At 55.6% G+C, this 25,732-nt stretch overlaps 4 protein-coding genes across 4 annotated transcripts; 3 read left to right on the top strand and 1 right to left on the bottom strand.

Moving 5' to 3' along the window:
- Positions 1-92: 92 nt before the first annotated feature.
- On the top strand, positions 93-5,597 carry LOC112891981 (probable long-chain-alcohol O-fatty-acyltransferase 5). The gene is made up of 2 exons (XM_025959000.1): positions 93-5,345; positions 5,453-5,597. The coding sequence occupies exon 1, from the start codon at positions 256-258 to the stop codon at positions 1,327-1,329; it is 1,074 nt and encodes a 357-aa protein (XP_025814785.1). The 5' UTR covers positions 93-255; the 3' UTR covers positions 1,330-5,345; positions 5,453-5,597.
- A 485-nt stretch (positions 5,598-6,082) lies between these two features.
- On the top strand, positions 6,083-8,902 carry LOC112891976 (phospholipase A1-II 3-like). Its single transcript, XM_025958994.1, has 2 exons — positions 6,083-7,241; positions 8,077-8,902. Exons 1-2 carry the CDS (start codon positions 6,468-6,470, stop codon positions 8,692-8,694), a joined length of 1,392 nt encoding a protein of 463 aa, XP_025814779.1. The 5' UTR covers positions 6,083-6,467; the 3' UTR covers positions 8,695-8,902.
- Positions 8,903-14,187: 5,285 nt separating this feature from the next.
- On the top strand, positions 14,188-19,549 carry LOC112891397 (protein CHUP1, chloroplastic-like). The gene is made up of 6 exons (XM_025958243.1): positions 14,188-15,600; positions 16,492-16,623; positions 16,723-16,904; positions 17,023-17,137; positions 18,989-19,123; positions 19,282-19,549. Exons 1-6 carry the CDS (start codon positions 14,392-14,394, stop codon positions 19,411-19,413), a joined length of 1,905 nt encoding a protein of 634 aa, XP_025814028.1. The 5' UTR covers positions 14,188-14,391; the 3' UTR covers positions 19,414-19,549.
- Positions 19,550-19,724: 175 nt separating this feature from the next.
- Positions 19,725-23,900, bottom strand: LOC112891398 (protein trichome birefringence-like 38). The gene is made up of 5 exons (XM_025958244.1): positions 23,476-23,900; positions 23,093-23,357; positions 20,791-20,966; positions 20,523-20,681; positions 19,725-20,352 (listed from the first exon to the last, which is right to left on the bottom strand). The coding sequence occupies exons 1-5, from the start codon at positions 23,865-23,867 to the stop codon at positions 20,061-20,063; spliced, it is 1,284 nt and encodes a 427-aa protein (XP_025814029.1). The 5' UTR covers positions 23,868-23,900; the 3' UTR covers positions 19,725-20,060.
- Positions 23,901-25,732: the final 1,832 nt, after the last annotated feature.

Genomic DNA, 25,732 nt, shown 5'->3' with positions numbered 1-25,732 from the left:
GTGTCTCTTGGGTTGCGATCACGGCATTTTCGTGAGCGATTGCGCGCTCCAGGATTCAGGCGCATGTGGCGTGGCGTATCCCCGCGATCCCCTTCCAACCTGCCGCGATCCACATGACCCCCGCACACCGCGCCGCGCAGACAAGCCAAACATCCTCTGCATCTTGCCCTCTTGCGCGCGTATATATGTAAGCGTGCTCGCTCGTCGCGCTCTGGAGGGAGCTGGCCGGCTCCTGCTCGATCGCGTGCGCCAGCCATGGTCATGCAAGGCCTCCCCGTTCCCACGATGGAGTCGGAGCTGCGGGCGCTCGCGTGGGCGGCGCTGCTCACCCCGGCGTGCGCGGCGTACGCGCGGTTCGCCGCCCGCCGCCTCCGCCCTGGCCTGCCGCGCCTGGCCGCGCTCTTCCCGACGTTCCCGGTGTTCGCGTACCTGCCGTGCACATTCGCCTCCCTCCACCTGCGCCTCTTCTCCACCTTCTTCCACACCTGGCTCGCCATCAACAAGCTCGTGCTCCTCGCGCTCGACCGCGGCCCGCTCCACCCCGGCCTCCCGCTGCTGCCCTTCGTCCTCTGCGCCGGCCTCCCCATCAAGGTCCATCTCGTGCAGAGCCGGCAGACCGCTAGCAAGCAGCAGCCGCCACCGCCGCCGCCGCCCGTCGCCGAGTTCCTCAGGCCCTGCGCCCGCAGCGCCCTGCTCCTCGGCTTCCTCGCCGCGGCGTACCCCTACACGAGGTGGCTCCCGCTCTACGCGCTCCACTACCTCTACTGCATCCAGATCTTCCTCACGCTCGACCTCGTGCTCTCCTCCGTCGCGCTCGCCTCCGCGGCGGTGCTGGGCGCCAGCATGGAGCGCCACTTCAGCGCGCCGCTCGCCGTCACGTCGCTCAACGACTTCTGGGGCCGGCAGTGGAACCTGATGGCCGTGGACCTCCTCCGCGCGTCGGCGTACGAGCCCGTGCGCGCGCGCTGGGGCCGGGACGCCGGCGTGCTGGCCGCGTTCCTCATGTCGGGCCTGCTCCACGAGCTCCTCTACTGGTACATGACGCTGCGGCGGCCCACGGGCGAGATGCTGCTCTTCTTCATGTTCCAGGCCGCGTCCCAGATCGCCGAGCGGTGGGCCAGAGCGGCCGGGCTGTGGCGGCCGCCCAAGGCGGCGGCGTACCTCCTCGTCACCGTGTTCATGGTGGTCACCGTTTCGGAGATGTTCTTCGGGCCGTTCGTGAGAGCCGGCACGGACGTGCGCCTCACGGAGGAAACCACGGCGCTGGTGGCCATGGTTTGGAGCGCCGCGAAGCATCTGATCCGTCCATCTGGGGTAGCTTCAAGCTAGAGGCTGGTAGGCAGGCGAATCGATTTATGGGCAACTTAGTGATTAAAAATACTGTATCGTTGTGTACACGGTATAATAAGGAAATTAAGTGATTCATGGCCTACTTTTTACTAATATGACACAGATTAAGTGATTCTTGCGAGTATGCGATGTTACCCAGTGGTTAAATACTTGCCGGAAATTTGGCAAGTTCGTTGGGTCGGAAATTTGGCAAACTATCCCACGCGTATATAAAAATGGTTCGCATCCAAAAGGTCATTAAGGTTATGATTGGTTAGTTGCACTAGTTTCTAGCAGGCTAGTTCTAACTCAGACCAATCATAACCAGACTAAATCAATGCAAGGTGCTCATATTTGACTGGGTGGCTTAAAATAGCCAAGTATATCATTTTTTCCACTGGCCATGCTCATAGTGGGGAACGGAACTCATTTGTGTTTCCCACTGGCCAGACTTGCATATCTTTTTTGTTACCACGGCCACGCTAAAGGCTTGTGCAGGCATCCAATCAAAAGTGGATTGCATTCTATAAGCCTGGACAACAGCTTGTGCAGGCAACCAATCACAACCTAAAGAGACAAGACTGGTACGGTATGGGTTACCTATTTTCCGACGATCTCTTCTAACTCGGTGGGAGGTGGGCGGAGCGGTCGGCGGCGGGGTCGCCGCCGGCTGCGGGGAGGCGGTTAGACCCGCGGGGGCGAAGGATGGGTTCGGGTTAGGGTTACGGTTTCTGGGTTTGGGAGATTCTACGGATGGCGGGTCTAGAGGTTGGTCGCGGCGGCAAGTCTGGCGGTGGCGGCGGGTCGAGGGCGGCGAGTTTGACGGCAATGGCGCCGCCAGGCGGGCGGTGGAAGAGGTCGGTTGGGCAGCACTGTTGGTGGAGGTGCCGGAGCTAGAAGGGACGGCGGAGGAGGCATAAAGGATGGGGGTGTGGGGAACGAGAGGAGGGGGAGGGGAAGGGGAAGTGGGAGAGGGAGAGAAGGTTGGTCCTCGCCGGTGTTTGTTGGTGTTTTTATCACCAGCCTACTTAGGGATACTCTAAGGTAGAAGATTATTTGGTGAGAGATTACCGGATCTGGAACTTAAAGGTAAAAGTAAAGACACGAAATACAGATTTAGATACGTTCGGACCGCCAGAGTAGCTTAATGCCCTACATCCTATTTAGGGATATTGTATATTGCGTCTTGCGCTTGGTATTGAGTTGCCGGTTGGCTGCTCTGCCGATCTAGGTATGCCTGCCGTCCTTTATATATCCCGGGGGGCGGATTACTAGTCGGTTACAAGGTAGGAGTCCTAGTAGAATTATTGGGTAGAGTCCTAGTAGGATCACAGAGGAATACTAGGAGTCCGATTTTATTTTTCCCTACAGGTAGCTTCCTTGCGGGTATCTGGGGATCTATCCCTAACAAACTCCTGAGCTCTTTGTAGCCAAGTAGTGCAGGCTTCCGAGTACTTCTGGGGTCATCTTCGAGTTCTTGTGAACTTCGTCTAAAATGTATCTTCCTGAGTACTTTCCTGGTTATTTCGAGGCTGTGAGGTGCTCTTGCCCGAGTGATGTCAAGTCTTCAAAAATTATCTTCTGCATGGGGTGCGATGAAAATCGCACTCCATATAGAGTAGCCTCCGAGTCTTAGGTTGAATCGAAGAATTAGGCTGAGGGTCCGATTAGTCTTAAATCTTCTTTCATTTGTCTTCCAAATAGATTTGAAAAACAAATCACTAATGACATGTATCATGCAACCACCGATCCTTGAATCCAAATCCCCAAATTTGGAAAAAGGATCCAAAAGAACGTGGCACGTGTTGTAGAATTTTGTAGAATCTAAATTGATGGTTTAAATACCGCTCAAAACAGATCTTATCCCAAAAAACTCTTAGGCAGCCGCTGGCTTTTTAACCACGCAGTAAGTTAGGGTTACCTTTTTCACCTTCATGCTTCACATGAGTCAGCATCCGAGTAGTTTTGCAGCATCCAGCCCCCCCCAATACAAGCTAGGCGAGCGATAGAAGCCACATCAAGTAGTTATTGGTGTCTAGCCCCCGAGCTTGGAAGCTAGCGATGCTGTGATGGCGTGCCGAGCAGTCTGGAGAGTTGTCGTTTGAAAAAAGACAATACAAACATTACGTAGCATAATGTTTGGTATTGAATATACCAAAATTTATTCGATATAAAAATAAATTTGCTATGTCGATCTCTTATTTAGGCCATGTAAATCTTTCAAGTAGTCTGCATGTTACGTTTAAGCATCTGGTTCTATTTTAGCCGTTGCTCATAGCGTGTATGAGATATTTGTTCCGTGTACGCGTATAGGAACAGGATTAAGGCATGTGCTACCCGAGAAGATTAGCGAGCATTAAGAGAAAACACCATGCAGAAATAAGAAGTCGGTATTGCGATAAAGAAAATGCTCGTTGGTATAAAGTAGTCGACGAGAGCGCGTGTTGCAGCGCGCATGTCCATAGGGTAGCCGCTGTGAGCCCGACACAACTCAGTGTACCAAGCGCGTAGGCGGTGCCCTATGAACTCGATCTACTAAGCGTGTGGTCTGTTAGTCAGTAAACCCTAGATGTAGTCGATCATGGTGTAAGCCCCCGAGGTTAATTCCCGTCGAGAGGTGTACCCAAACTAGTAGCCAATTCTGTGAAGAATAGGTCGGAAAAAGTATAAGTGATTTAGATTAATTCGTGGGCGATTGTTGATGAAGCCGTGGCGGTCTTCGATGAAGCCGCGAGGGTCGTTGATGAAGCCCGACTAGTCGGAATCGATTCCGACTAATTATTAATAGTATGAAGCTCGTTCCCGACTAGTTTTCTAGTCGAAACGAGTAATCGAAATAATCGTCGGCGGTTCGCCGAGCGTTCTGGCGAAGTCGAAGTAGTCGTCAGCGGGTCGCCGAGCGTCCTCGCGAAGTTGAAGTAGTTTGAAGATGAGGTCTTTCAAGCTCGCCCAATAATCTCATCGTTTTGCCCCACGGTGGGCGCCAACTGTCGGCATTTTTACCGCCAGCCTATCTAGGAATACCGTAAGATAGGAGATTATTTAGTGAGGGATCCTGTTTAGGGATATTGTATATTGCGTCCTGCGCTTAGGTACTGAGTTGCCTGTTGGCTGCTCTGCCGATCTAGGTATTCCTGCTCTCCTTTATATATCACAGGGGCGGGTTACTAGTCGGTTACAAGGTAGTCGGTTATAAGGTAGGAGTTCTAGTAGAATTATAGGGTAGAGTTTTAGTAGGATCACAGAAGAATTCTAGTTGGAATCCGACTTTATTTTTCCTATAGGTAGCTTCCTTACGGGTATCTAAGGATCTATCCCTAACAGTGTCGGAGGATGGCGGTTAGGGAGGAGGCCGGGCGAGCACACAGCAAGCAACGAAGGCGAGATCGTTGTGATGGATTTTTTTTTTACAGTGTGGGGGTTGGGGCTGGAAGAGGAGGAGGCCTCTCCCAATAAGGATAGGTGGAGAGGCCCCTCAGCCTAGTCACCTCCTATCGGATTTATCTAGTTGTTGAAGATAGTCTAACAAGCTCTGCTGCTCTTGTATTTGGCCGACTAATCTTGCAACCATGGTGCATATGCCTCAATATTGAAAGTAAAATAAATAAGCAGGCTAGCCTGTATATGGTCCAGTGCAAGTGGGCTGACTGTATCATGTTCCTAATTTTTTAGACCTCTACACTGAACTTTTAACACCGTGTCTCACGAATAGCCAACCCCATAACTGCCAATTCCATTGTCGACGTGGCATATAACCATCCCATATGTATGTGCCGAATACTCCCTTCGTACCCTAAAGAATGCAACTTTCACTTTTCGAGGAGTCAAACGATTTCAAATTTAACCAAATTAATCTAATGATACTTATTTTTAACATAAATATTGATACTATTTTGTGCTGCCGACGCCTGACGCCGCGCCATCGCCGACGCCGAGCATTCGAGAAACGCCAGGACCGCAGGCCGACGGACGTACGTAGCAGTGCAGGACTGCAGCGCAGGTATGCGTGGTTGGAGGTGCGTGAATCAGTGCCCTACACTGCCAATCAGGGGGTTTTTGGCTCGATGATTTAATTGCAAAAGTAACCTGAATGGCTTCTGTACTACACTACACTGCCACTCAGGGGGTTTAGGCTGGAAATCTGGACTCAGATGTTTGGGTTTCAATTCCAATTCTATTCACCCTGCAGCATTGCCAAGGTTCTGTCTCGATCGCTAGCAATTTTCTCCTTATTGGTTACTTTCAATCCTTCATCAGTCACCAGCATTTCTAATTTTGTTTTGTTGTATTTGTAGTTTAGTAATGGACAAGACTGAATGTAGAAGATATAATTGAAGACTTCATTTTCTTCGAAGAATAGACGTTAAACTATCCATAAGGATGATTTTGTTCTCGAATCCTTTAGCACGAATGTTTATGGTAATTAGATGATGAAGCCTAAATTTATTTGATTATTTGTATTTTAATTTTTAAATATAAATCCTCATATTTTATATTTCGCACCGGGGTCCCAAATACTTAGGTACGGGCCTATAAATGAGACATGCATAGGAAAATGTTATTCAAACATTGACGGTGAATATAACACAATTTTTTTTATGATAATAATTTAAGATCACATTTGGATCTAAGTGCTCATAGGTGAAGTGCTAAACTTTAACACTAGTGTATCTAAACGAAAGTGCTAATAAGGTATGTTAAACTTTAACTGAGAACTAAAAATTTTAGCATATATATAAGTGCTAATATATACTAAAGTTAATTTACCACTTAGTTTCTCCAAACTACCCTAATTCTTTTTGCCCCATTGCTTACAAAATCCGTTCACGATTTCGAGCTCTCATGCAGAGAGCCTGTGGCTGCGTGGTACCACAGTGACTCTCGCTTCGAGGTTTATTACAGCAGCCCAACATTTATTTGCAGTGCTCGGTATGCACACCGTATTAAGAGATGTGCTAGGTCATCACTTGGGTTCGTGAGAACTGATTTCTTGTTTCTTTATTTGAAAAATTATCGAGGCAGCTTTGTCTCATGTTACATATTCCTTCCTTGATTCTCTCTCACCTCTGCCCTCGAGAAGTTATTGCTTTCCTCCACCTGTAGCTTTTGCATCCACCTCCTGGCCTGCAGCCCGCTGCATGCAGTCCACCCAGCAGCACGCGCTGCCATTCACATGTCCACACTCCACACAGCTCCATAAATCGGCCGGCGACACCCAGTTCAATCAGCAGTTGCAAGCACAAGTCTCCAAAATGCACCGCTCCTTCCTCCTCCTCCTCGTCTGCGCGCTCGCAGCCGCCTCGCTCTCCGCCGACACCGCCATTGCCCAGAGCCAGAGGTCGTGGGCCGAGCTCAGCGGGCGGGACAACTGGGACGGCCTCCTGGACCCGCTTGACGCCGACCTCCGCCGCGCCGTGATCCGGTACGGCGAGCTGGCGCAGGCGACCTCGGACGCGTTCATTGCCGACCCGGCGTCGCCCTACGCGGGCGCGTCGCGGTACGCGCCGGGGGCGTTCCTCCGCCGGGCGCAGGCGGGGCCCGACCCGGGCGCGTACTACCGCGTCACGCGGTTCCTGTACGCGACGTCGGGCGCGCGGCTCCCCGACGGCCTCCTCACGCGGCCGGCGCCGCCGGGGGCGTGGAGCGCCGAGTCCAACTGGATGGGGTACGTGGCCGTGGCCACGGACGCCGGCGCGGCGGGGCTCGGGAGGCGGGACATCGTGGTGGCGTGGCGCGGGACGAAGCGCGCCGTGGAGTGGGCCGACGACCTGGACATCACGCTGGTGCCGGCGGCGGGCGTCGTCGGGCCGGGGCCCGGGTGGTCGCAGCCGGCGGTGCACCGGGGCTTCCTGTCCGTCTACACGTCCAGGAATTCCACGTCTCGGTTCAACAAACAGAGCGCCAGGGAGCAGGTAATCTAGCCTTGACGACCCCCCACCCTCTCATGTCCTTTCCTTTCCTGACTTATTAATCTGCATTGCCATTGCTTCCGTGTGCTTCCATGGCCATAGGTAGGCAGCCACATTGTCATCAAGATATCTGACCCGTGATCTTGCAGATTATTAGTGCTGTTTTTCCAGCGTACAATAGGACACTGATTATTTGTTGCAGATCGCAGTCGTTGCTTGTGGGCTGCGCCATACTCTGAACATGCTGCTGTGCGCCTGTGCGTGCCACTCTGGCGCGAACCGTTCACACATTTGCATGAGGAAACGTCAAATGTTGGACCTTTTGCGTCCTCCACAGTACAATGAATTGAGCAGTAGACTGTGACGGTGCAGACAGTTAGCTATGCTCCTGCGGATACCGACACGAGCACATTTAAAGAGGCCCCGGAACTGCAGTGCGCTGCGTGGCGACACGCTTCCGTGCTTCACACACTGTAGGGATTGGCGGATGATTTGGCGGCTTACGCTGCGTTGCCGGTAGCTACGCTGATAGGGAATTTTGTGTTGTTGTTTAGGTTAGTTAGGATAGCTGTAGATAGAGTCGGAGGAAGCACACGATATGCTCTGTTAAACCGCGTGGGATTAATGATAGGGGTTGGTCGAAACGACAACCGGCCTTCGATTCATTGGGTTGGGCCGAACAGCCCAATCACGTTTTTATCTGTCCGCTTCCTGACTGCCCGACTTTTAGAGCTTTCTTGTTTATTTTTTTCCTGCAAAAATTTGTTTCAGCTAGTCTGCTCAAGCGCGACAGTTAACGGTAATCTCAAGTAAGCTATCTATAAATCGATCCACGCAGGCGTTGGCCGAGATTAGGAGGCTCCTGGACGAGTACAAGGGCGAGAACTGCAGCATCACGCTGACCGGCCACAGCCTGGGCGCGGCGCTCTCGACGCTGGCCGCCATCGACATCGTCGGCAACGGCCTCAACGTCCGCGGCGCCAACGACACGGTGCCCGTGGCGGCCATCGTCTTCGGCAGCCCCCGCGTGGGCGACGACCAGTTCAAGAAGGCGTTCGAGTCGACGCCCGGCGCCCGGCTGCTCCGCGTCCGGAACGCGCCCGACGTCGTGCCCACCGTCCTGCCGGCCGCCTTCTACAAGGACGTCGGCGCGGAGCTGCTGCTGGACACGCGCAAGTCGCCGTACCTCAAGAGGCCCGGGCCGGGCCCCGCCGCGTGGCACAACCTCGAGTGCTACCTGCACGGCGTCGCGGGCACGCAGGGCGCCGGCGGCGGCGCCGGGTTCCGCCTGGAGGTGGAGCGCGACCTGGCACTGGTGAACAAGGAGGTGGACGCGCTCGCGGACGAGTACCCCGTGCCGGCGGCGTGGTGGGTGGAGGGGAACAAGGGCATGGTCAAGGACGCGAGCGGGCGGTGGGTCCTGCAGGATCACGAGGAGGGTAACCTCGCCATGTGATGAGTTTTGGCTGGTGACTTGCGTTGCGGGTAGATAATGCAGCATGGTAATTTTAGCTGGTTAAGGTAAGATTTTTCCATGAAATTATTGCGTATTTGAGTAGCTAAACAAGGGTAAAAGGGGAAAAAGGTAAGTGCCGAATATTTGGACCGCAGTCAACAGGTAAAATTGGCTGAGCTTGATTCAAATGCGATATAATTTCTATGAAGATCATCTCATTCAAGTTCTGACAATCCCCTGTATCTTGTGGTAAAAGGCCTATTATGAGGTTTCCCGATCGCTGCTATGAAATAGCAGAGAGAGAGAGAGAGAGAGAGAGAGAGAGAGAGAGAGAGAGAGAGAGAGAGAGAGAGAGAGAGAGAGAGAGAGAGTTGTGGTACTGAGCCCAAGATGACCCTTTGATCCATAAGGTATTGGGCTGAAATTGAGCTGGACCAACAATATCTTGAAAACACATTCGAGAATGGGGAGACCAATCTGCATTTTTAGTTTTAGCATTCTTCGTCCTATGTTCAACATTTTTCTGCGAGACTGCTTTTTTTTTAGAGAAGGGGCCCGCTGCTGCCCCCGGCCTCATAGGAGGCTTAATGCGCGTGCACGACTGCACGTCCAGGTTCGAGCCCGGTCGGGTGAGCTCCACACCGGGAGACTCCACCAACCGAGCTAGGCTCGGTCTGCATTTTCTGCGAGACTGTACATCGACAACACATCTGCAAACAGTCAGCTGAATTCCTGAAACAGCGCTGGACACGTCAGGACCAGTTTCACCAACTCGTACTCAACCCGGTCCAGCCACTCCAATCTCGAAGAGGCAAAAGCTCCGCTCCCCTTTCCACCGCCGATCTCGGCGTCAAGCCACTTCCGCGCCGCAGATTCTCCTGCGAGGATGGATGCAGCTAGCTAGCTTGGCAGCGCAGCACGCACGAAAGAGATCGCGAGATCCTTTGCTTCGAGGATGCGCACGCGCCCTCGCCAGATTCGGCAGCCAGAGCGGGTCGCCGGGCATCTCCCCACACCAAAAGTTTGTTACTGCCATGTACAAGTTCAGCGTGTGCGCGGTGTGCCCGGAGCTGAAAAAGGAGGCGAAAGTTGGCTCCAGCTTAGCCTAGAGCGCTAGACTTTGGCATCACGTTGAGAAGAAAGGGTGCCCCAATTTTTGCTGCGATTAGGGTTGGGGGCCAATGGGCCGTCATCGGTTGTTCGTTCCCCCCGTGTCCCCCTTCGCCTTTCTGGGGTCTGTTGCCCCGGGCCCAAGGACGGCCGTGCCCACCGTGCAGGCGTGCACGGTACTGCCATCCTGGGGGGGCACGCCGGTGCACGAGCGGCGCGCGGCGTTTATTCATCTTGGGGGCCATTTCGCGGTGGTCATGCCACGTTCGGCAGCACCGCACAGCTCTCATCTACAACCGCATATGGCAGGGCACCCAACCGAGCCCCAGTTTCCCTTGCGTCTGGCGAGCCGTGAGGGCCGGGCTCCTGTTCACCGCGCGCCCTCAGCGAGCTCTTTTCGACGCGAGGCGCGTGACGCCGGCCGGTCCGCTCTGGCCGCAAAGAGCGCTGCGTCGTCCGGTCGTGCTCGCGAGCCGTGACAAACTGGCAAACCGAGCGAGCATGCGGGCCGCCCGGGTGAGGGGTGACCGCCGGTTGCGGACGCCGCGGCGTTGGTGGTGGTGATGATGAGCCGGACCCCGGCCGGCTGGAAGGGAAGCCCCGGCGTCCGGTACAGTCCCAACCGCGCGGTGTGTCCTTCGCGTGTCCGCTTCCGCGGGGGGTTGGTTACGACTGATTACAGAGCACTGAGACCTCACGTCCTCGCCTCATCGCGAGCTGGAATCGAGCGTCGTGCTCAGCCGTACGCACGTCCTCCCGCTGCCCTCGTCTCCTGGCTCCCTGACCTGGCAGAGCCACGCACGTAAGCTGGTCCCCCTCGACAGCCAAAGCCTTCTGTTACGAGCGCTGCCATGCCCATGGGTACCAACAAGTTCATTCCGGGACGCGTGGGAAGCGAGAGCGATGGCGGCAGGTGGGCGGGCGAGGCGTCGAAGACAATCCGGCGGGGCCCACATGTCAGTACAAGCTCGGCTGCATGCTACGGAGATCGACCAATGCGTGCCCATGAAAAAGAAGGCCCCCGCTCGGCACCATGGCCGGATCGGTCCAACAAGCAGAACGATTCACCCCGGATAGTTACCACGGTCCACGATCGGGCGTGGCGCGGCGCGGCTGTTTGGTGTATGCGTCCGCGTGCGTGGCCAGTACCGTGGGGCTGGCCACGCGCGCGAGCCATTGCATCGCGTCCACGGATGGGCGCCACCACGTTGACGGATCTGAGATGCGCGCCCGCATTGATGGGCGCGCTGCGGTCGCCTCGCCGGCTCGTCTCCGATCCCCTCCGCTCCGTCGATCCCAGGCAGCAACGCAATGAATTCCACCCATCCGCCGCGCGTCCTCGCGCGCACCGGGATCGTGAACTGGCCGACGCGATCCTGGCAGGGCGATGCGTCCCCCTCCCCCCGGCCCCCGGTCACCGGCTGCCACATCTCCCTGCTCCTCGCGCGCCGGCCGGCCGGTTGCTGAGTGCCGACACAGGACGAGAGAGACCGATCGCGCCCGCCTCCGGGCTTACGCTGCCGCCGCACACGACGCATTCACGGCGGCGCGGCCAGGGAAAGCGACAGATCGCGCTCGCGGTAGCAGCGGCCAGCGCCGCCGGAGGACGGCGTGCTGGTGGGTGGGTGCGAGCGTAACTCCGGTGAGCACTTGTCTCGCGAGGACGGCCTGTGTCTCCGCCGGCGCCCGGGCACGTCGCGAGCAGTCCTCGCAAAAGGTCAAGCGTACCCGCCACGATCGGCTCGCTGTCGGGCCGGGCCGGGGGCGCCAGCAGCACCTGCAGCGAGACGGGCGATCGGGGCATTATCAGCCAATGACAGTACGGCGCGCCCGCGCCCGTGGCATTAAACTCCGGGGGCTCTCGCGCGCATGGACCATCCGTCGCCGGCTCCCGTCCCGTTCCGTCCGTGCGCGTCGCGGGACGGCCACGTCGATGATTTTGATGGACGGTCGACCGCGCTCCAAACGGTTTTATTGTCTTTTAAAACGAAACAACGACTTGGAGTCTAGACTGCTGTAGGCTGAGCGTGGCAGGAACCAATCGTAGGTAGTGGTGCTACAGATGGAAGAGGTACGTTTCAAGCTTTATGCTCCGTTTGGAGTCGGCATTTTTGAACCTCTAGGAATGGAGGGAGACTCACGTGACCGTGCTGCTTCATTTCTCGTTTTGAACCGCACATTGCCAAAAAAAAAAATCGTTTGGAATCGGAGCGCTTTGTGTCACGGTTGTCACCAAACAGTCATTTACTCGAGCGGTGCGAGCGTTGCAGGCAGGCGAGCAGCAGTCACTCCCCTGGTCCACGGCACCTGGTGCAGATCCCATGGCCCCGCTTGCAGAGGACGTGTGTCTCCTCCAGGGTCCCACGGGCTACGAAGGTTTGACGCTGATTTGCGGGGCCAGAACTCTACAGGGTCGTCGTGTCAGTGGAAGCCGAGGTCTGCCGTGGTCCGGGTTACAAGCAGACCTGTAAAAGTCCGGTGCCTCCAGCCCACCCGTTTTGTACCCGCAAGGGGAGACGCCAAGAGGAAGCGACAGGACGAAACCCGACGTGCCAGTGTCAACAATTTTTCGATTCAACCTGGCGCGACGTCGCGCAAATTACCCGGACCATGATGCAATCATTGCATGGGGCAGGAAGGATGGAACCGCCTCCAGCGCTATCTGCTGCGAATTCAGTTTCCTTTTCTGGTAGTGCTTTATTGAGATGAGGTTTCTGCAAGTTTCGACAGGAGCCTCCAGGTTGAAACTAAGCTTGGAGATTCAAGTTGGGGGCTTAAATTTGAAGACGGAAGTGGGACGTGGAAACAATTCAAGTCAAGGACACAGGTGCTGCACTAGTTGCAAGAAGCTTACAAAATCATTGTTGCTGTGAGTCTATTGTCGTTTTTGCCATGTTGCTCCTGTGTCTAATAATGACTTGGATGGCACTAAAGGAAAAAGCGCAGCATGTTGGAGTTTTTCAAGTAAACGTGCAGGGGAGGTTTGAAATTGGATAAGAGTGTTGGACGTATCTTTTCTATCATCCAAGGACTCAAAACTGCTCAAATAATCCATGCGCTCAGGAACGTATTAACATGCGGATTTGAAAGGAGGATCTCGTAGCCACGCTCAAACCTTCGAGGCATTCAAAGACCCAAAGCCGGTGGTTCAAAGACGTGAGGCTTCTAGCCTTCTGATCTACTCCCTCTGTCTTATGAAAAACCTGACGATGCCGTGTTAGAAGACCCTAGATGAAAGTCCACTAGGCGATGCATCCACATCGCACGGGGCCCACACATTAACGAACCTGGCACATTCAAGACAAAGATGGACATAAGCACGATATGATATGCTGTACTCGACAATTGTACCCCGGGTCAGCCCTAGGTCAACCATCAACGGGAGGGCAAATGGACAATACCATGCATCATTTGTACAAGGCTAAAATCCATAGCCTACCTACATCATTACATCCCTTACCTCGTGTAAACCTCCGAGGAGGGAAGCTGAAGTCGATCCTGCATAATACAATGCAGATTCACAAGGGTAATAGTTCGGACTCTGTCGAGGAGACCCGGGAGTGCTGTGTCTTTTGTTTCACATCGACTCCAGGACGCGAGTCTGGTTACTGCCGAACATCCTCGCTTCGTAGCGTGCTCCTGTTAGAGTCTTGATCACGTGAATAAACCGCCCATTTTTTTTCTTCTTCTACAGCAACACGAGAGAATTGTACAAACAGACTTGCTTATGAATGATTGCACTTGGGATGCTTAAGTTTGTTAGTGGAGGGTCTGGAGCATGTGCCGATACGAACTAGTACATCAGTACAGTTGTCCGTATGAACTACGAGTTGACGAGTAGGAACCGGAGGATGTCGCCATCTCTGCATGTGGTAGCCCAGATAGAGCTGTCGAGTCTCAGCGTGTGGGTATGCGAGCACAATAACCTACCAATGTCCAGTAGCTCTCACATCCGCTAGCATCTGACATGCAACCACAATCTCCTTTTCTCTTTCGTGGTTGTAATATATAAAACAAAAAAAAGGTCTAGCTAGGGTGCACCGTGCACTGGTCCCTTGTTCTTTTGGACCCTGGGCGTGGTCGACCGGCCTTTATTAGGAGACAGACAGCAGTGTTATCGACTCGTTCACACCGAAATTTTCTCCTTTTTTTCCAGAGCTTTTGGTGAGCGGCACGGCGGAGGTGCACCGATCGCACGCCCGCGCGTCGACGACGACGACGCGCCGACGTTTGACGTGTAGCGGCACGCAGCCTGCGCTGTCACTCCTCGCGTCCCTACTCCTTCGCTCGCGCTGGTCCCCTTCCTCATGCCCGTCCCCGGCGGATTAGATAACAGATACACCATCGGCGGCCGCTGCGTATTTGCTCTCACTCACACCCGCGCCACCCCCCCTTTCCAACCCGAAGGCCCGTTCCTCGGACGCCGCGCCTCCCGCTTAAACCCCGCGGCGGGCGGTAACCCAGCGGTGCAGCACCGCCACCGCCACCGCCGCCGCCGCCGCAGCACTAGACCAGTGTGGCAGCACGTACGCCTCGTGCTGCACGGTTGAACGGTTGGCGCTCGCGTCCTCGTTCGTACGCCGCGCCATGGTGGCCGGGCGCGTCAAGGCGGCCATGGGCTTCCAGCGCAGCCCCAAGTCGCCGGCGCCGGCGCCGGAACCGGCGTCCCCGTCGCGGACGCCCGGCCGGGCGCCCCCGCCGGGCTCCGCGTCGCCCTGCGACCCGGCGCCGTCCAAGGCGTCGGCGCTCGCGCGGTCCTTCGGCTCCTACTTCCCGCGCTCGTCCGCGCAGGTGCGCCCCGCCGCCGCCCGCGCGCCGCCGCAGGTCGCGGAGCTGCTGCGCGCCATCGAGCAGCTCCAGGAGCGGGAGGCGCGCCTCCGCGTCGAGCTGCTGGAGCACAAGATCCTCAAGGAGACCGTCGCCATCGTGCCGTTCCTGGAGGCCGAGCTCGCGGCCAAGAGAGCCGAGCTCGAGAGGTGCAGGGAGACCGCGGACCGGCTCGAGGCCGAGAACGCGCGCCTGTGCGCCGAGCTCGACGCCGCCGCGCTCGAGGTCACGAGCAGGAAGCAGAGGATCGTCGAGATGGAGAAGGAGGTGGCGGAGCTCAGGAGGCAGCAGGAAGAAGCTGCGGCGGCGGCGGCGGCCGATGACTGCTCCTCGTCCGCTTCGGCGTCGAACGAGCATCTCGAGACCTCCAGCGCCGCGCCACGTCATGCGAGTTTAGCTCAACCTGGAGCTGAGCGGCCGCACATCCAGCCGCCGACACCGGCACCACCAGCGCCTTTCAAGCCCAAGTCGTACTTCTCGGCCTCGTCGACCCCCTCGCCCGCAAGTTCGTCGCCACCCTCGCCGTCTTCCTCCACGTCGGCCTCACCATCATCGCACTCCCGCTCGTCCTCGGACGCGGCGGCTGCGCCGCGACCCCGCGTGCCAGAGCTCTCGAAGCTGCCGCCGATCCCCCCGCCCCCACCGCCCTGCCCTCCTCCACCACCGCCACTGCCGCGCGGCACGAGCAATCGCTCCTCACCCTCCGCTCCTCCCGCCGCCCCGCCTCCCCCTCCCCCTCCCCCTCCGGCGAGGAGGCCGCTCGGCGCCGCGTTCCTGCCGGCGGGGGCGGCGTCGCCGGGGCAATGCGTGAGGCGCGTGCCGGAGGTGGTGGAGTTCTACCACTCGCTGATGCGGAGGGAGTCCAAGCGGGACGGCGCCGCCGCATGCGAAGGATCAAACGGCGGCGGCGCGGCGGCGGCGCGCGACATGATCGGCGAGATCGAGAACCGGTCGGCCCACCTCCTCGCGGTGCGTACAGCCGAAGCATCACCTCTGCTTTTTTTTTTCTTTTCGCTTTCTACAGTAATAAGAACCGCGACAACCACCGGCACGCAGCTACATTAAGGCCACGCATTAGGTTGCCGTCCTCCCCAGCGGCTAACCACTGTTGGAACGGCTCGTAAGGATGGATGCTTCATGGTGGTGGTGTAGGAGAGGCTGGTTGGTAACACAGTCATAGAACAGTGGAGGCGTCGTTCTCCGTCGTTATTGCAAGGTTACAGGCGGTTTGGTTGGGCGGGTACGGTTAGTTATTGCTTAGGCGGTGAACGCAGCGCGTGCATGCTCTGCCAAATCTTGGTCCATGCAGAGAGTAAAACGGAGACCACCCGTTTTCTTCGCGTTCTCCATCGGGCTGTCTATCCTCGATGTCCATGTCAGAATTCCGAAGGCGAGGGCCCTAGATTTGTTTTCTGATGCCCATGCCCTCCATTGGCGATCTGAAGCAGCGACGTTGTTTGGCAGTGCGTTGCCCGCTGGATGCTGATCGGAAGAAGCGACGGCGAGCTCTCTGAATGTCTGAATGAATGGTAAAGTGTGGTAGTAGAGTACAGGCAGTTAAACCTGGAGCAGCAACAGCTGTACGGAATCTGAGGTGGACGGGTCATGCAGCCAGGTCCGGCTAACCGGAGCGCAGTGAAGGCTTGGTCTGCTTCAGTTCAGTAGATGAGCTTAGATGCGTTAGTTACGGTCTCAGGTTAATCGTACTCAGGTGTTACCATGCATTAGTGTCTCGTTCCGGTTGACTTCGATCTCAACTTAGGAAGATAGCAGTACACGGCTAGTGATTCGAAGCTGATGGTAGAAAACGATCCAGTACTAAATGCTGGCAAACTGACCGTGCCTGACTTTGCTGGGCAGATCAAGTCGGACGTGGAGAGGCAGGGCGACTTCATCCGGTTCCTCATCAAGGAGGTGGAGGGCGCGGCGTTCGTGGACATCGAGGACGTCGTCACCTTCGTCAAGTGGCTCGACGACGAGCTCTCGCGCCTGGTGCGTTTACTAACTAGTTACGGATTGATCCATCTACCCGACGGGATGATGCGCAATCCACCGGCCGACGGTTGCTGATCCACTCGTGCGTGCGTGCAGGTGGACGAGCGCGCGGTGCTGAAGCACTTCGAGTGGCCGGAGCACAAGGCGGACGCGCTCCGGGAGGCGGCGTTCGGCTACTGCGACCTCAAGAAGCTGGAGGGGGAGGCCGTTGCCTTCCGCGACGACGCCCGGCAGCCCTGCGCCGCGGCGCTCAAGAAGATGCAGGCGCTCTTCGAGAAGTAAGCTACCTACGGTTCGCGGCCGGCGGCGCTGCGATCGCGGCAGCGCCCCGGTGTTTTTGCTGCTTCTAATGTTCTGACTAAAGATGTGCGCGTGTGGCGGTCGAATGAATCCCAGGTTGGAGCACGGCGTGTACAACCTCGCCCGCGTCCGGGACGCCGCCACGAGCCGGTACGCCCGGTTCCAGATCCCGTGGGAGTGGATGAAGCAGGACGCCGGCATCGTCAGCCAGGTAACTAACCTTCCGTCCCGTTCATTTACTCGCCTTGGGTCCAGGGCATCCTCGCAGTAGACACCGTACAGCGTGCTGGAGAGTGAATTCTACGTTTTCAAGAGGACAGAACAAGCTGCGCGGCAGAGAACTTTTCTCTTGGGATGCCGTCCGCACATGTATGTCGGGGTGTCACGTACGCGCAAGTAGCGTCGTAGCGAGATCGCCCGCCGTCCGCGCGTGATCCGGCACGCCTCTGCTTCATGTGCAGGGAAATTCGAGGTGGATGGAATTTTTGGATGCGTCGGCGTTCATCCCCCCCGCGTACGACAAGGTCGATGCCCGCCCGTCGGGACCGGGCGTCAGGGAGGAATAAGCGTGGTCGCTTTCGGCCTCTGTTGGGGCGCGGCGTGGGGCGTGCCCCGGTGCACGTGAGCCGCGCGCGGCGGCATCCCGTGAGCGTGCCGCCGAGCGCCCGTGCTCCGCTCTCGCCACTCGCCGGCCGCTGCTGCAACAGCTAGAGAACAAAGCCCGCCACGCCGCAGGATCCGTCGGCCGTGTCCGTTGCGCGCGGCGCCGGTTGGTCACTTGGCTTGGCTGGCTGAGCTGGGACGGGCGGGGCACGGGTGCGGGAATCGGGGGCCTCGTCAAACGTGACCCCGCCCGATCTGTTCGCGGCCGGCGAAGGAGCCATGCGCAGCCAATGTCGCGCGCCCTGCTGTTTCCAGACCGCTGCTACTGCCGTGCTCGGCAGGGCGCCATGGACAGCGGTTCGCGTGTTCTGGTCTGTTTGCTTGGATGGGCTGCGGGTGCTCTGAATCGTTTCGTGACCCTTCGATTCATCAACGAAAAGTACTAGAAAAATAGCCCCTTGGATCTGCATCCGGATTCCGGAGTTGATGCAGGTCAGCAGGTCCACTGTACTGTATCTTGTTGGTTGCGCCGTACTTACACCGGCTGGTTGTGCATCTGCTTCCACTCTGGACCATCTCCCAGAGGCCAAAATGAATTGGTGGATGGACGTACTCCCCTGTGTCTTGCATCTCACTGCAAGTTCAGCATGCTGCTGTTGCATTTGACTGAACGTGCAGTATGGTGCTAGGTGAAACTAATACATAGTTAGGTACGGAGTACATGTAGACTTGCGTGGATGGTAATTGGTAAAGCACCATTAGTCCGGTTCTAGTGTCCTATTTTAATGGTTGCATGCATTACTAGCGACTATATCTCGTTCACTGGAAAAAAAGGACCAGCGCAGATAGTTTATCTTAACATTACTCGATGGATGCTTAGGTCGTCTGGCGGATGCTTTGCCGCTGTTGCTTGTTCTAGCGGATGCTTTGCCGCCGACGTCGCGTTGTCCTTCAGGCGGATGCTTAGCTGCCTTGGTTGTGCTGGTCGGATGGATGCTTTGCCACCTTTGATGTGTTGTAGACCTTGTGCACTCTTGATGTTGTGGTCTCTTTTAGCAGGTTCAAGAGGTGTGGTCGTGTCTAGATTTTTAGGTTTGTATGTGTCTCCTCCCCTGTAGTTCTTGCTATTCTTAGTCGGTGTTGAGGACGTCTGCCACTTGCTTGGTGGTGCTCTGTAACCACCTTAGTAATCTCTGCCTATTAAAATTCGTAACGGTCATATTGCTTTCCTCTTATGAAATACGTGCTCGGGCACACTCGAGAAAAAAACATTACTCGATGGATATAGTTTATCTTAACATTACTCGACGGGTATAGGCTTAGGAGGGGCAGCGAAATATTGCTGAGTGTTTCATTTCGTTGCTGCTGCTGTTTTTGCACCACATGGGCATACTCCGGGCTTCTTACGGCCACTTGTTCCAAAAGGATCGAGTACTGATGAGAGCTGTGATGTATACAGATCAAACTCCAGTCGGTGAAGCTGGCAATGAAGTACCTGAAACGGGTTTCCTCTGAGCTCGAGGCGATCGAGGGAGGCCCTGAAGAGGAGGAACTGATGCTGCAAGGAGTACGGTTCGCCTTCAGAGTACACCAGGTACATGCATGCTTGGTTGTTGTACGCACAACACTGCAGTATCCTTTCTTCGAAAAAAAAACATCGCAGTATACCAGAAAAAGAATTCATACATCCAAGTTTACATCATTAGAGCCGCACTAAAACACTCCACACTGCTTGGTCCTTGCTTCGTGCAGTTTGCGGGCGGATTCGACGTGGACACCATGCGAGCCTTCCAGGAGCTCAAGGAGAAGGCGTCCATGTGCAGGATGCAACGGCAGAACCAGAACCGTCACCTGCGGCAGCACAGGCTCGTTGCCAGGACCTGAACATCGGAGCATCGCGTCCTCGTATGGTTGGTCGATGTGTCATGCGCCCATCACCTCGTCGTCACCACAGCGGCATAGTATGATTTGTTGATTGCTTTTCCCCCTTCCTTTTTGCGAGGATTAGTCGGTTGCTGATTCTGCTGTAAAATGCTCCGGTACTGTAACTAATGAACAGCCTTTGTTCTTTTTTTAGGAGAAATCTTTTCGTTCCTCTGATGGCTGTTTTTGTCAAGTTGTGATTAGCTCTATAAATTCTGCAGATATTTGTGTGCCACAGCCCTCTTATATGGTGCAAGCTAGATTCTATCACATTCAGGAAATGACCTCACTTTCAGTGCTTTCTGAATATTGTCTTCGAGCTGCATCAACCTTCAGGCATAACCACTTGCTGGTTGCTGCCATCAGTTAATCCATGCTATCAGACATCTCAAATTGTGTTCAGGTCACCCTAATTTATCTTCTCCTATCGAAGAGCAAAGAAAATCCATCCTCTGTAGTAGTACATGATTTTGATGCTGAACAGCAACTGAATCACCAATTTAAATACTCCCCTGAAACAACAGCACCGAAAAAAATGGGAAATGGCTATAGCTTGCGCCAATTGGATCAGCCGGTATGGTATGCCTTTCTGTTTTCCCGGGGGGGTCCTATGCGAGGAGCGACGCGTAGAGGACCTGGTTCCACGTGTCGGGCACGCCGGCGAGGCACCAGTGGCTGCAGTCGTTGCCTGGGTGGCCGCCGCTGTAGGCCGACGGGTGCCCGTCCCGCCTGAGCTGCGACAGCAGCGTCACGTCGAGCAGGTACACCGGCTTCGACATGCCGCCGAGCGCCGCCCGCACCGCGGCCTGCGCCGGCACGGGGCCCGCCGGGTACGCCGACCCGGCGACCGGCTGCGTCTGCTGCGCGCAGTTCCTCGAGCCCTCGCCCCACTCGGCTCCGCTGCAAACAAACAACGCGGTGGTGTCAGTGCAGGAGGCGGAGGACGACAAGAAAGATGGGTGCGCTGCTGCAAAATTTTGAGTTGGGCTTTCTTCTTTGAAGGATGCTGAGTTGGGCTTTATTTTTTTTGAGTTGGGATTTTGAGATTTGGGCTTTGATGGGTTCCTTACTTGTAGTGGGTCGGAGAGATGCCCTGGAAGTAGACCTTGGTCCTGGATGTGTCGACGTTGGTGTCGACCCACCTGGCCCATGTGGACATCCCCTTCGAGAAGGCCGTGAGGCGGTCCATGTCCTTCATCATCTGCCCTCCGTCTTGCACATAGTCCCACCTGGATGATCACCATCAAAACCAAGAACAAAAATCACCGCGTGATCTTGCCTTCCGCGAGACTGCACGTACAGTACAGTTCTTCTGAAAAAAAAATGCAATGTACATACGGCTGGTCCCTGCCGGTGTGCGTCCACCAGTGCCACGTGTTGAAGACGAGGACGTCGGCGCCGAGCCACGCGCCGCCGGCGGTGATGGAGTCGAGCTTGAGCACCCGGCCGGCGGGCTCCTCGACGATGTCCACGAGGTAGGTGCTCCGGTAGTAGGCCACCGACAGCCCGTAGTCCTGCGAAAAGACACCCGCACGTTAGCTGGCGTGCGGTGCGGCCCCGGCGATCGCCGATCGGCGAGCGAACTTTTGGCCGGATCCGCCGCGCCGTGCCCGTGCGCGCCTCATCCGGGCGCCCACCAAAACAGAGCGCCGATCTTGTCCGACCATGTACATGGCCGGAGCACCGCCGAATCGATCGGCATGCACAAAGCTCCAAAGGTGTCGGCGCCGGTGAAGCGGGCGCGGCAAACTGGCAGGTGCGAGCGATTGTCTAGTACTGTAGTCGTTGGAGAAAAATATCTCTGCTTGTCCGCGTCTGCGGCTACCTGTGCGTCGAACTGGAGCGGATGCGACGTCACTGGCACACTACTGCCGTAGCACGGCGATGCCCGGATGGGGCCAAACGACAGGCACAGAACTGTGAGCCCCGTATGGCCGTACTTAGCTTTCCTTTTTTTTCCCCAGTTTTTTTGTTACTGCCCGTGAGCCGTGCCATTGCGTACTTTTGCATGCTGGGCCCGTGAAACGGCAAGCATCCTGCTTATAGCAGCAATGCAGCATGTATGCAATTCGTGGCGGTGATCATTGGACGGCGATCGGTCCCGGCGAAGTGGACTCATCCTGCTGCAGATGATGAGTAAGCTCCGGCGTAGTTGCGAACAGCCATGCATGATGGGAAAAGGGGCGAGGTGAGATTATTGCCGAGGACGAGTGAAATCCCACTCGACACGAAGGAGTGGTTGAGCTGCCCAGACCATCTGAAAAATGCTACATTGACGTCCGACGCAAGGAACAGACGCCGCTGGCTACAATGTTTTTCTAGGCCGTCCTAGTTCATAGCAACGCCTGCAAGATCTGGCGGTCTGGCCTCATGACCCTGGATAGTGGAATCAACTAGCATCACGATTGGTTAATCAGACAAAAGTCCGTTTTAACAGTGGCTGCCATCTGCACATCTAGCTCGCCCAGCACATCAAAGGCGAACCTATCATCTATTTTCACCTCGTTTTGAGAGACTCGCGATCATTTTCTTTTCCATTTTTGGAAACGAGGATCGGTTTTGTACCGTAGGAGTATATGAATCCCCAGTACGATGCAAGCGCGGCACCAGTTACTTTCGGTACCACGTCCTATAGACGGGTTGGTTGCCTGCTTCTGTACAGAAGCTAGAAACGGCAGGCTCCCCCAGAAAGTCGCCGTTGGTCCGTTGCACATCCCATCCCTAGACGTGCTACGATTCATTCAGGCAATCAGGCATCTCCATCCATAAATCCCGCTTTGTCTGTGTAGCTCGTGTTTCACCGGCCACAGTGCGTGCAATTTGGTGGTCCACTACAGCGCTAGTGCCATGCTTTGGTGGATAGATACATGGTCCGGTTAAAGTAGGGCATCTTGCCATGTCTGCTGCTGCCTAACAAGTCTAGATTAACATTCAGAGAGCACTCTACTCCACCAATCTGGTCGGCCGATGAACTCCCATGTGCCGATTCTCTGCAGCTAGCCTACTCGATCCACTCTTGTATAAAAACGGGCTGCATCTGGAGGACAGAGGATCCAGCAGGTTGACCCTTGCTCGCGGATCACGGATCAGCAAGACGTCAAGCGAGAAAGCGGGACGGGGCAATGATGCGCCGCTTGGTGCTGTCGGATCCCCCGGGCCATGGCGTCTTCTGCCGTCACGGACCCCCCCCCCCCCCCCCCCCCACGAGCGCCCATGATCGCCCAATCCACCCCTCCGCCGCCGCCACCTCCCGCGCACATGAGCGAGCAGGCGCGCGCGTCCGGATGTGAGTGCGAGCGCTCTGCCGCCGCCGGTGGGCGGCACCCGCCTCCATCCGCGCCAGACAAGAGCGCCGCTCCACCGGTATCGCCCGAAAGCCTGCGGCCGGAGCTCCCAAAAGGCCAGCACCCAGGCACAGGCACAATGAAGCACAGAAAGCCTTTGGGAAAGCTTGTGCCTTTGCCTATTTCGCACCGTCATTAAAAAAACTTGCCAAACATCAGGTCTAGAGTAACAAAACCTTCCGGCCCATACATTCCCTTTTCGCCCAAAAGGTTACTGGAACGTTGGGCTATCCATTCCATCCGTGCTAGTCTCGCTGAAATGGAATGGGGAAAAGAAAAACGGAATGGAACCGTACCGGGTCCAGCCGTTGTGGCTTCTTTTCCATTTCGCGCTGATGCAACGGGGCCCCTACGCGACGGCAGGGGCAGTGTGCGGTACGTGTACGAACCTGGAACGTGACGGTGGAGACGGGGTTGCCCCTGGTGTAGGCGACCTTGGAGGCCGGCGCCGCCGCGCGCAGCATGCACGCCAGCGACTCCCACTGGTTCAGGCTGATGGAGTCACCCACGAACAGTACCTTCTTCCCCTTCCATCGGCTCAGGAGGTCCTGCCCGTTGAACCTGTGGCATCGCCGGCGGCAATGGCGGCCCAGGGAGGCGCGCCGCCATTAGTTTCAGCGCGACATTCGTTGCTCCGGATGGATAAGTAGATAGATAAACGGGCGCGTGCGTACGTTACCTCGGGAGCTCGCAGGAGGCCGGGCGCCACCGGTACTTGAGGTACTGCTTGTCGGGGCGGCCGTACTTCTGGCAGTCGAACTCCGGCTCCACGAAGGGACACCCCGCCGCGTCGTACATCGGCAGCGAGTCGTCGTACACCCAGCTGCCCTGGAACAGGTTGCACGTCGCCATGCCCGTGCCGGGGCCGCCTGCTGCGCCGCGACCGCCGCCGCCGGCTCGGGGGCGCCCACCACCGGCGTGCCGCGTGCTGTTGTGCTGCTGCCTCGGCGGCTTGTGGCGGAGGCCGAGCGTGCCGGTGGTCGCCTCGGCGGCGCCGGCGCCGCACGCGCGCAGCAGGGAGCACGCCACGGCCGCGGCGAGGAGGGGCAGCAGGCGCAGCCGCCGCGCCATTGCGCGGCGCTGTGGAGTGAGGACCGAGTTACGAGCTGGCTGGGCCTTGTGGTTGGGGGTGGCCGGGTGGCGGACGGAGACGGGCGGGTGAGAGAGCGGCGCGGCGAGCTTTATAATAAGGAGAGCAACGGGTTTTACGCCTTTTATCCTGGGCTTGTCTGCTGCCTTTCTCTGTGGGCGGGCCGGCCGGGTATATCTCCGGTTGGATTCTCGGGCAGCCGTGGAGTGGAGGGGAAACCTTTTCATTTTGCTGCTCCGGCTGATGTGGGACAGAGGCCGTCATCTGTCAATCTGTGATGATGCGACGGTGACTCTGTTCGGGCTGCAGCAGGGTCAGAGAGACAGGGGTCGCCGGCCGGCGGCCGGGGCGATTGGGCGAGGTCCACGGCCCATGACGACGGCGTCACCCTGTCACCGCCAGGCGCGCACGTCGTCGGCACGGTCAGTGAGGCGTGAGCAAATTCCAAGGACACGCGTACTGCGTCCGTGTATGACGTATCCGCCTACGATTTCTTGCGTGCGCGCATGTCTCTGGGCTCTGGCTGATCGGCGACTTCAGTGTGGATTGCCAAAATTCGAGCTAGGGCGTCAGATGCATGCGTGCGTTTGCATATCTTCTTCGCTCCCTTGTGTAGCCAACAGACTATTTTGATACCCATGCATCGGTTGCAGCATCTGCACCACAGCGTGACAGAGGTGTGCTTGCATTGCATTTAGAGGATGTGTTCATGGAAACTAAACTTGAGTTCCGTAACATTAAAGACAATTTCTTATCATTTAGAAGTATTAAATAAAGTCTAGTTATTTATAAAACTAATAGCAGAACTTCCGAACTAATTCCGAAAATGAATCTACTGAGGTATATTAATCCATAATTAGTGGATGGTTAATGTAGCTGTTGCAAATTATGAATTAATTAGACTCATTAAATTCATCTCGCAAATTAGCACACATCTATAAAAAAGTATTTTAGATAAATTTTATTTAATACTTTTAAATGATAATATTTTTTTATGTGATGGGGCTAAGTTTAGCCCCTGGAACCAAAAGCTCGGTCGAAGAACCAAGTAGATTTTCATTGCAACGTACAGTGTCTTGCTGCATGTCATTGATGAAGCAGGATCCTGATTCAGAAAATGACGTAACAATTGCAACCTCATCGATGAAGTAGAATTCAGGAACCCCTGTTCTGCGTCGGTTATTGGGATCCCTGCGGCCCAGCATTTTCTACGGGATTCCAAGAAATTTCTGCTGGAGGTTGCATTACAACACGGAGGGTGCGTTTGGTTCAGCTGCGATCTGTGAAAAAGCTGTTGTCACATGTTTGCTGTGAAAAAACTGCTGTAAGATGCCTGCTGTGAAAAAGCTGAAAGTCGTTTGGTTCAAAGTGCTATGAGTTGTCGACTGTGAAAAAGTTAAATATTGTCTTTATACAAATTGACAGTATACAATATTTCTTTGTGATGACCAAATTCTTTTTCCTTTAAATCTTTATTTTTTATATATATATGAAAATATTTTGAGTTAACTTTTTTTATTCTTTTTATTTTTATTTTTCTATATATGAAAATCTTTATTTTCTTATATATATAAAAAGAATTGAAAGGGTATATATATGTGACCAATAGTAGGTGTGTAGTTTTCACAAATTCGGAAAAACTGCAAAAGCAGGGTATAACCTGCTTTTAAATTTGTACTAAGAATACCATGTTTTTAAATTTGTACTACAGAAAAGCAGCTTTTTAAAGCAGCTGCAGAAAATCTGAAACCTTTAGTTCACTTTTTGCTTTCCAGAAGTAGAAGCAGATTCTGAAAACTGAACCAAATTCCAGTGTGGTTCAGAACCAGTAGACCAGCATTCAGCT

This window comes from Panicum hallii, chromosome 5 (assembly GCF_002211085.1).
Source record: "Panicum hallii strain FIL2 chromosome 5, PHallii_v3.1, whole genome shotgun sequence".
NCBI classification, from domain to species: Eukaryota; Viridiplantae; Streptophyta; class Magnoliopsida; order Poales; family Poaceae; genus Panicum; species Panicum hallii.
Note: the sequence above shows the minus strand (reverse complement) of the source record. Positions and strands in the feature narration are given on the sequence as shown.

What these genes read in the sequence shown, in the direction of transcription:
- LOC112891981 (XM_025959000.1), top strand. Translation starts at nt 256, where the DNA reads ATGGTCATGCAAGGCCTCCCCGTTCCCACGATGGAGTCGGAGCTGCGG.
- LOC112891976 (XM_025958994.1), top strand. Translation starts at nt 6,468, where the DNA reads ATGCAGTCCACCCAGCAGCACGCGCTGCCATTCACATGTCCACACTCC. An exon ending in AACAGAGCGCCAGGGAGCAG is followed by an intron (nt 7,242 to 8,076) that starts GTAATCTAGCCT and finishes CGATCCACGCAG; the next exon opens with GCGTTGGCCGAGATTAGGAG.
- LOC112891397 (XM_025958243.1), top strand. Translation starts at nt 14,392, where the DNA reads ATGGTGGCCGGGCGCGTCAAGGCGGCCATGGGCTTCCAGCGCAGCCCC. An exon ending in GGTCGGCCCACCTCCTCGCG is followed by an intron (nt 15,601 to 16,491) that starts GTGCGTACAGCC and finishes TTTGCTGGGCAG; the next exon opens with ATCAAGTCGGACGTGGAGAG. An exon ending in ATGCAGGCGCTCTTCGAGAA is followed by an intron (nt 16,905 to 17,022) that starts GTAAGCTACCTA and finishes AATGAATCCCAG; the next exon opens with GTTGGAGCACGGCGTGTACA.
- LOC112891398 (XM_025958244.1), bottom strand. Translation starts at nt 23,867, where the DNA reads ATGGCGCGGCGGCTGCGCCTGCTGCCCCTCCTCGCCGCGGCCGTGGCG. An exon ending in AGCCACAACGGCTGGACCCG is followed by an intron (nt 20,967 to 23,092) that starts GTACGGTTCCAT and finishes GTCTTTTCGCAG; the next exon opens with GACTACGGGCTGTCGGTGGC. An exon ending in ATCTCTCCGACCCACTACAA is followed by an intron (nt 20,353 to 20,522) that starts GTAAGGAACCCA and finishes GTTTGTTTGCAG; the next exon opens with CGGAGCCGAGTGGGGCGAGG.